Source organism: Chelonia mydas, chromosome 3 (genome assembly GCF_015237465.2).
Source record: "Chelonia mydas isolate rCheMyd1 chromosome 3, rCheMyd1.pri.v2, whole genome shotgun sequence".
In the NCBI taxonomy this organism is placed as follows: Eukaryota; Metazoa; Chordata; order Testudines; family Cheloniidae; genus Chelonia; species Chelonia mydas.
In genome coordinates this window covers 161,654,445-161,666,771 of record NC_057851.1, presented here as the reverse complement: position 1 = coordinate 161,666,771, position 12,327 = coordinate 161,654,445, and the positions used below count along the sequence as shown (strand labels likewise).

Sequence of the window (12,327 nt, the reverse complement as noted above, 5' to 3'; positions counted from 1 at the left end):
ATGACTGAAGGACAGGGCTTTTTGCAGGGGAAGGCAGTGCTCCGATACCACAGGGATGGGTGAGTTCAAGAACGTAGCTAATTAGATCACAGGCCACTGAAGGTATGTCTACACAGCAATTATACACTTGTGGCTGACCAAGTGAGCTGACTCAGGCTGCAGGTTTGTAAAACTGTGGTGTAGATGTATGGGCTCAGCCTGGAGCCCGGGCTCAGCCTGGAGCCCAGGCTCTGGGACACTCCCCACTCATGGGCTACGAAAGCTCAGGGTCCAGCCTGAGCCCGAATGTCTACACTGCAGTTTAGAGAGACAAGGTGAGTGAGGTAATATTTGTTATTGGACCAACTTCTGTTGGTGAGAGACACAAGCTTTCAAGCCTCACAGAGCTCTTCTTCAGCCGCCCTGCAGCCTGAGACCCGGAAGCCCGAGTCAGCTGACACAGGCCAGCAGTGGGTGTTTAATGGCTGTGCAAAACTACCTGATAGTATATTTCTCCTGACCCTAGTTCATTATGGAATACAGAGTGACTATCACAGCACTTTTCCTTGCTGAATTCTGCACAATAAAAACTGATCCATTATATGCCCCCATCACCTTCTGGAGCAGTCAACAAGAAGCTGCACTGAAATCGCATCTAGAAGGTTGTAAATATTCATAAATATACATATAGAAGATCAGTGGAAGAAGTCGTTTCCTTTTTTTCTCTTTAAATGTCTAGCTCAAGGTACAGAGTCAGCGTCTATTATTATCAAATTAAAGGTTTCAGAGGGCTTGACTACTATTTTCTGTTGATTTTTCACCTTTTAAGGCTAAAATTGGTTTTGAGAGAAACTTCAGTCATTCTGGACATCACCAAAATTAATAGAAAGACAGCGCTGGATTGGGCCCAATTGGTTAATTGATAGCATGTTTTTTAACTTTGGTAGACTTGATCATCATGCATTTTGCTTCTTCGTTGTGATAAATAGAACATATAAGACTCACGACCATAACAGCCAAATCTGGACAGATGGCAAACTTCACTGTGCATTTGAAAACCACAATCAAACTCACATGGCAACCCTCACATGTATTGTACATCCATATACAACAAGGCTATGACTACATGGTAACCCTCATATATGCCATACAACTGAAGATAACACAGCTCCCACTTACTACACATCCCTCACATATACTGTACATCAGAAAACAAAATAGCTCAAATTCACAGGGAACAAATCAAGTATTTTGGAAGTTTTCTAAAGCTAGGACGTGACTAGCTAGGACAGGACATTTTAGCACATACACAGATTTAGAATATATATTGCAATGGTGAGTTAGTCTGCTCCAAAGGGGGAGGTTTGGATTTGATCAAGATATTTTTGTTGCTTAGTTTACAAAGGAACCTTTTCCTTTGTGTTCTTCTTTCTTGTTCTATTGTAACAATACAATTATCCCAGCCTCTAGAATAAATTTCTATTTTTAAATACATTACAAACCTATACCTCCTGAACAATTCATTCGGTTTTTGTAATCAGTTTCGCCCCAGTGTCGATCTTTTTATTTATCCCATGTGAGACTTTGCTTTATTAGCTCAGCTCCGTTCTTGCCAGGTGTGGACTCAAACGTCAAACTAACTATAAACAGACAGCAATGTTGAATTTATTTGTGGAATGTTGCTCATTTTAACTAATTATTTTTAAGATGCCCAAAGGCCTTTGAATATTGGGCACCAAAAAGTTTGGTAAGTTACCACTCTATTATTAAATATGAGAATGATGCATCAACATCAATGTCAACAATATCATACACACTTTGGTGACAGAGCTGGAAAAATAATCCATTTTGTCTGCCACTTATTGTGCCTTTTGGTCTTTACATAATGAACATAATAGTTCCAAAGAGATTGTGGAATCCCCATCACTGGAGGTTTTTAAGAACAGTTTGGACAAACACTGTCAGGGACAGTCTAAGTATACTTGGCCGTGCTTCAGCACATGGGGTGCTGTGGATGACCTGTTGAGCTCCCTTCCAGCCCTTCATTTATATGAGTCTATTATTCTATTTCTGGATTCCATAGTAAATGAATGCCAAAGGGAAGCCTACAATGTTCAATTATAATGTCCTTTTATAAACATCTCTGCTTTTTTGACAGTGTATCAAAGAGAAACAATGAAGCAGCCATTACTACTTAATTGTTATTCAAATTAGCAGAAACAATTCAATAAATGATGCCTTGATGTATTTGGGTGTGTGCGGCTTAGCAAGATCCATGGCCTGACTCTTTAATTTGGCTTTTAAAATCAGAGTTCCTGCTAATTTGATTCTGGATGATTGCTGACCACAAGCTAGTGTTGCTGGGGAGCAAGAGTGGGGGTGGGGACTTTACCTGGGCATAGGGTTACCATATTTCAAGTTCCCAACTAGAGGACACTGTTGGGGGGTAGGGAGGGAAAGGAGGAGCTGGAGGGGGATTTGGGGTGCTGGATGGAGTGTGTGCGTACTGGGAGGGGGTATTTGGAGGTGCTGGAGGGGTATGTTTACTGGGAGGGGGATTTGGGGATGCTGGAGAGGGTATTTGGGAGTGCTGGAGGGGTGTGTGTACTCGAAGGGTATTTGGGAGGGCTGGAGGGGTGTGTGTACTGGGAAGGGGATTTGGGAATGTTGGAGGGGTTTATGTGTACTGGGAGGGGGTTTTTGGGGGTGCTGAAGGGGATATTTTGGAGTGTTGGAGGGGTGTGTATACTAGAAGGGGGTATTTGGGGGTGCTGGAGACATATATGTGTACTGGGAGGGGGTGTGGGAGGGTGCTGGAGAGGTGTGTGTACAGGGAAGGGGTATTTGGGGTTGCTGGAGGGGTGTGTGTACTGGTAGGGGGTATTTGTGGCTGCTGGAGGGGTGTGTGTTCTAGGAGGAGGTATTTGTGGGGTGATGGAAGGGGTATATGGGGAGTGCGTGTGTACTGGGAGTGGGTATTTGGGGGTGCTGGAGGCGGGGGTGTGTACTGGGAGGAGTACCTGGGAAGTGTTAGAGGGGCTCCCTGAGGCCTCACTGTCGAGGTGGGGGGCAGTGTCATGCTCCCTATCACAGTGGCAGGGAGGCTGGCCCAGGCCTGAGAGCAGCACCAGCCTGTCAGTCAGCGCCTCCCCCCTCTGTAGGGCAGGGAACCAAAGCCTGGCCCTGTCACCCCTCCCAGACAGGCTCTGAGGCCCCGCGGTGGGGCAGGTGGTCTGGCCGAGAGCTGCTTGGCGGCTCCACTTACCTGGCAGGCTGGGCTAGGGAAGGCAGGATCTGGCATCTGTGGATGCAAGGGAGGGACCAATCGGGGCACGGAGATGGCTCTCTCTGAGCAGCGATGTCTGCTCCGCAACGAAAAATCCTAGACATTGCCTCTTATTTGAAAAATGTGCCCGGATGGAGGGTGGGCTACCAAAAAAAGAGGTCACGTCTGGGAAAACCTGGGCATCAGGCAGCTTCAGCTCTAGGCCTCTTACTCCTCAGCAGCCAACTCCCTTCCAAGCAGCGCCCTGTCCTAGATACCTGTAATTCTCGTCAGACAGTACAAGGGATCCCCTGCTGGAAGGAGGCTCACATTGCAGCCAGCTAGTTGTTCAGCGGCTGAAAAGTCAGGCAGGTCTCCATCCTGCAGCCATGCTTTTATCTACCGACCATACCACCAACTTCCCTGTGGAGACAGGAGGCAGTACAGCAGTGATTTGAACCTAGGTCTCCCACATCCTGGGTGAGTGCTCTAACCACTGGGCTATTGGGCAAAAGGGGGACATCACCACCATCTCCTCTGGCATCTTTTGTGCAGGTTTAGGCATGCTATCAGTACACCTATGGGATCAGGCCCCAAAGGCAACATAGACAGGGGAATGCCTAGTTGATCAATCATGCTGGGGCTTAGGTGAAAGTTAAACACTGGATGGGGGCAGGATTGAGGCAGCTGTGCACACCTGTTGCCAAAATGTAGGCACCTTGGGGATTTGGTGAATGCTAGTGGCACCTAAATGTTGGGCTTAGGCATCTAACGTGGCAGTTAGGCACCTAAAAGTCACCATGGTGAATCTAGCCCTAGATGTGTAATGGATAATGGGGAAAAGGGCAACTAGTAAATTACAAAACATACAAACAAACCACAAAACAAAAAAACCCCAAAGGGAATTCCCCCTGGTAGAATTCCACTGGCTACAGTGGCTTTGCTCTTGGGATGAATCTGGACCCCAACTGCCTGTTCTACATTTACTCCCTTGTAAGTGGGCACACACGTCATGCAAGAATGGGAATAAAACTCTTTGAGGATTGATAGTTTGAGGACTGGTGATTAGGGAAGTGAAGATGATCTACACTCAATTGTTACACAACCTTCAGAAGGGAAACCAATAAAGCTTTTCAAACATCCTGAAGCTGGTGATAAGCAAATAATAAGGCACACTGAAAGCAGGGAGATTAGCATTAGACTTTGGATTTGACAAATGAGCAAATGTAAAGGTGTTCAAAAGGCATTGGATATCGAAGAAGGTGGGAGACACCATAAAGAGAAAAAGAGAACATTGATTTTATTAGCCAAACCCGAGTGTAAACCAAAAATGAGCAGCCAGGATATTATATATATAAGAACTATGGATGACAACCTAACAACTCAAAAATAATAGCTGGCATAGTGTGGGGTAAATCATATCCTAGCCTAGACTGCTATTTTTCTCCAGAGTTTCCATCCTGTAAAAGCAGATTGAATCATATTTTGCCATTTATGAACATGAAACAGTGTATTACAGGTTCTAGAAAATAAATTGTAGCTCAGTCTTGTTCTTCCCACACTGACCTTTTTGATATTCAGAGGATTTAGAGATGTAAAGGCCTATTAGATCAAGTCCATCCCTCTGCAAAAGGGAGGATATGCCTGCATTGTGGTGAAAAAAAAAAGAAGCTGGATCTTTAAATCTCTCCCATTTACGTGCAACAATAACCAGCATTTAAAGGCAATAAGGAGGAGTTCTCATCTTGGCAGGCAACTGGTGAGGGCATCAGGCCTGGGTATGGTCACAAAGTTCATGGAGCAGTGCAATAAAGGGCAGATCTTTTCATGGTCCTTCAACACCTCGCTCAGGTGTTTCATCTCATCTGTTAGCTTCCCAATCTCTCTTTTCAGGGAGGTATTTTCTTGTTCAAGGCACTCATATTCCTGGAATGAAAAAAGGAAGCCCACTGCTAATAAAAACATTCCTTTCGGTGCCTTCACCTTTTTTAATCAAACGATAGCAGAATAAATTGTTATTTCTGCTTATTTAATGTTTTGAAATCTAATGTAAGAATCAAAATACTGAACTAGCCTAATAAATACAGATGCTCGTAACAATACGACTGTTACTATCCATGTTCTTACTGAGCTACTGTTGTGGGCCCAGATCCTGAGCTGTGGCCACGAAACATATAGTCCCACTCAGGAGGGGATTGCAAAGCTAGCATTTAGCCACTTTTGCATTCTCCTGATCCTGGGCTAATCTATTTTGTTCTAGTTCCCCCATCACAAACTGTTGTAGCCTAAGGGTGAGGGTGCTCTAGGTTCTGCTTGCTGGCAATGGCCCAAAGGGACCATTCTGGGAACCAGGGATTGCAGGAGTGTGGGCTGTGACCAGAATACTCAGCTTCTTTCCCCAACCATGTCCTCTGCACTGGTTGAAGGGATGGGGTGGTTTAGGAGTTCCACACCATCCTCTGCAGGCTGCAAAAGGCAGTTTTGTATTGCCTAAAAAAATGAAAAGTACCTAAGTTAGACTGGGCAGAGTCTTGGTCTGCTTTGGGAAACATGAGTAGTTGGGCAACTGCCAAAGTGCTAAATTTGTGCCTGGCGTTTCTTCCCTTTCAGGTGTACAATGACTTGTGTGGCTGCGAAGCCCAGATTGGCCATGTAATGCCATGTAATGCCATGAAAGCTACTGACCCCGAAGTCTGGCCCTGAGATCAGCTAACTCAGCTCTACATTCTGCATTTATGTTTCAGAACGAAACTAAGCACTACTTTCTTTCTACATTATCTACTATATAAAATAATGATTACAAAATTGGAAAACATCTGTGAGCCCCTCATTTTCTGCTGTCACCTGCCACTCTTCTGGGACTTGAGTAACTTGCTAGAGACCTTGTAATATAAACTGAACTGGTATATATGCTGGGGGAGAGGGGTATTATTATTAATTTATTATTATTATTATTTGTATTAGTGTAGCACCTAGGAGTCCTACTCGTGGACCAGTACCCCCTCTATGCTAGGTGCTGTACAGACACAGAACAATAACACAGTCCCTACCCCAAAGAGCTTACAATCTAAATATAAGACGAGACAACAGACGGATGAAGGAATACAGTGAGATGATATTGATCAGCATGAAAAGGCTGTGGGACCAGTGTTTCAGTGCAACTGCAGTTATTCTCTGGTTTTCACTTTCAACTGAATGTGGGTTAGCAGGGTTAACTTCCACAGAAGTTCATATCTAGATCAACACAGGCTGTCCAACCACCATGACCAGTGTGCTTATATTGCAAGAAAATAATCATTCATCATATTTTCCTATCTGAAAATGCAAATATCCCACAATCCAGCAAGTGTAACAAACTGTTTCCCTCTGAAGTTATCTTTATTGTTCCCCCTTTAAAATGTGTTTGAATTTAATGCTCACAAGAGCACTATGAAGAATCAAATATGCAGGTAGGTTCGATGTTGGTTTCTAAACACAGCTCTGCCATTGCACCCACATCAATCCTGACCCACACTCTTGTTATTCCAGTCCTGCTTCTTACCTGAGCAGAGACTGCCTCTGGGAATGAATTAACTGAATTGAATTATTGAAGAGTTTGGAGGCATTCTGTAGTAGACACCAGGGGAAGAAAAGCTCAGAAATTTGGCATTTCATCTCTAGAAGTTGGTATCGTGGAACCCAGGTATGGTGACCCTAGTACAAGTATTTCCTGCACTTCACAGTGTTTTGCAAGAACAAAAGACATGAAAAATTGTCTTCTGTGGATAAATTTTATTTTCACAATGTAGAAGATAGAGATAATTCTGTGCTGAACTGGGCCCTGAAGCTGCATCACTTACATAAAGGCATTAGTAGCATAGTAGTAAATATTTATAGTATGGTGGTGCCCAAAGCCCCAGTCGAGCCGGAAGCCCCATTGTACTGGCTGCTGTACAAACACTGAAAAGAGACAATGCCTGCCCTGTTAGAGTTACAACTGAACAGACAATAGGACTACCATATTATATTATTGATGCTGAGGGCTTGTTAATAGGATTTCAAAAAGGATCAGACATTTATATGCACAATGGAAACATCCACAGTTTAAGATAGGATAAAATATATATAAAGTGTCTAAACCCTCATACTTCAGTGACTTATTGGAGTTAGGAGAAGCTTCCCCTATGGAAGCTTATTCCTTAATTGTTCAGCATAAAGATCTAACACTGTTGGCAAGTTCCAGATGTTTCAATGTAGGCAAAATGTTGGACTAGACAGCTCACCAGCATTGTCCAGTATGGTAATTCATATGTTTTTACACCAAACCCATACTTCCTCATGCTGGATTAGTACAAAAACCATTTCATATCCCTGTTTAAGAAATGCATAGTATGATTAAATTCCGCACACAACGCTCAAAAGACAACAGCAACATATGAAGTACCCATTCACCTCATGGAGTTTGTCTGCTTTCTGCGTTTGTTTCTTCCGGCTTCTCTGGGCAGCGACTCTGTTTTTTTCTCTCCGTCTTATCTTCCTATCATCCTCTTCAGGACTCTGAAAAACCAAACCAAACACATCTTGTTGCTGTTTTTTTAAAAAGTGCACTGAGATTCAAAAAGCAAGGAAATAACTTTTAGTGAAAATAAGCAAACAATCTGGTGTGCTTCATAATAATAATATTTCATTCTTACATAATCCTCTCCATCCACACATCTTAAAGCACTTTGCAAAGGTCAGTAAGTAGCATTATCTCCATTACACAGACAGGGAAAATGAGGCATGGAGAGATTTGTGGCCTGATTTTCAAAAGTGCTGAGCATTTGTAGCTCCTATTGACATCAGTGGGAGCTGGGGTTGTTGAGCAAGTCAGTGGCACAACCAGGACTAAAAAATAGAGAGGCCTGATTCTGCGGTACCCTGCATCCAAGGGGCTAGAACTATGGGTGCTGAAGGTGCAGCAGCACCCCCTGGCTTGAAGTAGTAATAACAACCAAATACATTCTTTCCACTTTCAGCACCCCCACTATAAAAATTATTCCAGTACCCCTGCCTGTATCTTGCCCTAACTCCACCAATCAGAATAATAGTGTTTATGTCCATTTAATCCAGTAGACCATGTGGTCTTCCAGAAACAACCTTGTTGATTACATAAATAGCATATAATACACATGCCACAGTATCTTTGAAATTTACACCATCACAGATGTTTTAGCTTTTTAGAAAGGAAAATCTCCTATATAAAATATCTTACTAAGAGATCCTGTTTTGGATTAATGTTTTCTTGTATTGTTCACACACAAAATCCACTCACAACCTAGAAAATAACTTTCTGTTTTCATTATGGAGTCTTGATCATGGTTTGTGGAGGCTTCAGGAGGCTTTCCATTATAAATCCAATGATTAACCCTCCCTTGCATACCTGAAAAATTCTCCATGTGGTCTGAAATTTCATTTGCTTCCTCTCAGGCTAGAGCAGAATTTTATATATATTAAAGGAATCGAGTAAATAAGTGTTCCTGGTAGCTAACAATGCCCAGCAACAGTTGTCTGCAGATCTAAGTCACATTCGACTTAGAAGACAATAAGATTTTTATTGTCCAGAGAAAGAACATTCATCACCAAGCTGCAGCAAATTCTGCAGAAGAGTGAGCAGGGATTGGAGAGCAGGGGGAGGAGTTCCCCAAGCGTGCTGCAAGTATTTCCCTACAGCTCTGTAATAGGACATGATCAATTGCCTTTCATGTTGGTTTAGAAAGAAGCCACAGAGTTCATCCCAGCATGTCAATGACAGTGTTAAGGCCGCTGGCAGTGGTGTCTGCTGTTGCTCCTAGCAATGTTTACTCCAAAATACGTCAAGTTAACCACTATTTCCTCTCTTACAAGGAAGATTTATGATAAAGTCCATGAACTGAACTAATCTCTGAGGTAACACTGTGGAGTCGCACCAGTGATGAATTCCACCCCATGTGTCAGACATGCTCAGGAGAGACATATGTCTGTGTGTGGTTTCATGAAAGAAAGGGCTACAGTGGGCAAGAGGAGCGCCCATGGTAATTACAGATCCATGGAAAGACGGCATCTTGCTCTGTTCTGCATCTTCCCTAGGGGCTTAGAGATTACAGCACAGGCATCTCCAGGCAGGAGTTAGTGTCCCAAGACAAGCTCAGGACAACCAATACCAGCATCAATGAGATGCTGCTCTTCATCTTGGGAAGCAGGGAAGCAGCCATTTCTCTTACGGTTGCCAACTCGCCAGGATTGTCCTGGAGTCTCCAGGAATTAAAGATTAATCTTTAATTAAAGGTTATGTCATGTGATGAAACCTCCAGGAATATGTCCAGCTAAAACTGGCAGCCCTACAGTTCTGATCATCCTGTCTCCTACCTGTACATCCTGATCCTAGCTGCCATCCTGTGAATCTGCCCTGCCAAGACGAGGAGAAAAGCCTTCTTTGCCTGCACCTCCCACCTGACTGTGGTCACTATGTTATAGGGGACTCAGCGTTATGTATTTGGGACCCAGTTCCAGCTGTGCCATAGATCAGGACATGGTCATGTCAAAAGTGATCCCCATGCTGGAACCCGGATCTACAGCCTCAGGAACGTGGGGGTGAAGGATGCCACCTATGGTAGTGAGGAAAACATTTCCTCCTGTGATGTGATTTGCAGGGAGTCCATAAAGAATAAGCAGCAATTGCTCAAATTAAAAGAGAGAGAGAGAGAGAGAGAGAGGACCAGAGGCAAGTCGGTGCCAAATTGAAAAAAGCACAAGGCGCTCACAAGGGGCATCAGCCACCTTTGCACAGGAGAGGGCAATGGGATGAGAGCAGGGAAAGGCTGCTCTGACATCCCGGCCCACGCCCTCCAGTGCTTCTCCACAGCCTGCTCCTGCCCGGCTGGTGTCCCGCCCCAAGCCCCGGCTGCTGTGCCACTCGGACCCTGACTACCGCTGCCGCTGCCGCTGCCCTGCACCCTTCATCCTCCCCTTCCCCTGCCCGGTACCTGCGGCTGATTCCCATCGGAAGAGGCGCTTCTCTGCAGAACGCTGCCCGAAGCCGGGACACCGTGCGACATCCCGGGAGCTGCTGAGCGGCCGGGGCCGCGGCGGGAGCCCAAAGAGCAGCCACGCTCCCCGCACCCCGGCCCCTGCCAGCGCACTCCTGTCCCCAGCCTAGCTAGGGGGAAACTCCGGCCCGGGGCATCCCGGCAGCCAGCACCTGGTTGCAGCGGCTCGCACGCTCTCTGTGCTTCCCCAGCCCCCGGGGAGGAGCCGCCCCCTCTGCCCGGATCCGGCCGCTGCCGCAGCCTCCGGGAGGCAGAGCCTGGGAGTCCCGCACTCACGGCGGCGGCGGCGGCAGCTCTAGCTTGTCAATTTCATGGAAGTCACGTGGCGCCCTTTGAAACTTAGGAGGGAACTAGCTGCGAAACCGCAAGGGTGGCTGCGTGGGGAAGCGAGAGGGGCTACGGAGCACAGCCAGGCGGGGGAGGCCAGAGCTCCCTTCCCCCGCACGCCTCGGCGGGCGCGTGAGAGCGGTACTCCGAGCGATAGACACCCTAGCACCGGGGGGCAATTTGGGAAAGAAGAACTGAAGGCTACACCCGCACCGGAAAGCGATTCCTTGGCGATGGGAGCCAAACTTCCCCACCCACTAACTACTGAGTAAAGAGAGAACATGTCAGAGGGGGCTGGACGGGAGGGTTTAGTTCAGCTCCTTAGAGAGAAAACTCAGCTCCCGCTCTGAAGGGGGACAGGGATTTAGGGGGTGCTCAGATCCGGAGTTTGGACTGAGCCCCATTTCTACAATTACATTTTTTAAGGACTAGGAGGGGGAGTGAAAAGAGGAAGAGGAAACAGGATCACAATCCTTAACACACTCCTTCCTGCACCGCCATACGTTGGATTAGATGGATTCTCTAGTGGGACAGCGAAAACAACCATTTCCTTTATATAAAAAGAGTCTATCCTGCTACTAGGACAGTGATGAGACCAGTATAAATGCTTAGCAAGAAGGATGAGTTTTAAATTCATAACTTTGCTAACTACTAAAAATCATGGCCTGAATAGACACACTGGATTTATGGCTTATTATAAGAATGTATAAGGCACTAACAACCCTCCCAGCTGCCTGCCTTTTCCCCACTTTTCCTTCCCTCCCACGGGAGGGGTGTTAACAGGCCAATTCACTTTGAATGGGCCCTTGCAATGTGTTAACTACGTATGCTAAACAATCTGTCCAACTCTGGTATTTAGCTGTGACACTTTGAGTTAGGCCTTATCTGCACTACAAAGTTTTGTCGACAAAAGGCAGCTTTTGTTGACAAAACAGTGAGTGCGTACATACTGCAATGCGACATTTGGTGGCAAAAATGCCGTTTTGGCAATAAAATATAACCACCCCAAGGAGAGGTTAAGGGTATGTCTACACTGCCCGTGTTACAGTGCGGCCGTGGCAGCGCTGTGACATGGGCAGCATAGACATGCTTTATTGCTGGGGGAAAAGCTCTCACGGCGATAAAAAGTAACCACCCCAAATGAGGGGTAGTAGCTTTATCGCCGTGAGCACGACTCCCGGTGATAAAACGCTGTCTATATTGGCACTTTTCAGCACTAACACTTTTGTCGCTCGGGGGGTGCTTTTTCACACCCCTGAACGACTAAAGTTTTAGTGCTGAAAGTGGCAGTGTAGACACCACCTTTGATTTTACCGCTTTAACTGGCCTCCAGGAGGTGTCCCACAATGCCCATCGTGACCGCTCTGGTCAGCAGTTTGGACTCCACTGCCCTGCAGCCTGGAAAACAACCATCCACCCCCCTCCCCCTTAGAAGCGCTGGAAATTTTTGAAATTCCGTTTCCTGTTTGCTCAGCCTGGAGAGGTCTCATTGCATCTTCCCATGTGCCCATGGCAGGTTATCGCAGCAAACGCTCTCTCGCTTGGACCACTGCAGAGCTGTTGGATCTGCTCAGTATATGGGGAGAGGAGGCTGTGCAGTCCCAGTTGTGCTTGAGCCGTATGAATTTTGATACCTATGGGCAGATTTCTCGAGTCTTGTGTGAAAAGGGCTATGATCGGGACACACAGCAGTGCAGAGCAAAGATAAAG

General features: G+C 45.9%; 1 protein-coding gene across 1 annotated transcript; it reads right to left on the bottom strand.

The window, feature by feature from the left end:
* Nucleotides 1-4,526: 4,526 nt before the first annotated feature.
* Nucleotides 4,527-10,868, bottom strand: BATF3 (basic leucine zipper ATF-like transcription factor 3). Its single transcript, XM_037893506.2, has 3 exons — nt 10,228-10,868; nt 7,676-7,780; nt 4,527-5,170 (listed from the first exon to the last, which is right to left on the bottom strand). The coding sequence occupies exons 1-3, from the start codon at nt 10,297-10,299 to the stop codon at nt 4,985-4,987; spliced, it is 363 nt and encodes a 120-aa protein (XP_037749434.1). The 5' UTR covers nt 10,300-10,868; the 3' UTR covers nt 4,527-4,984.
* Nucleotides 10,869-12,327: the final 1,459 nt, after the last annotated feature.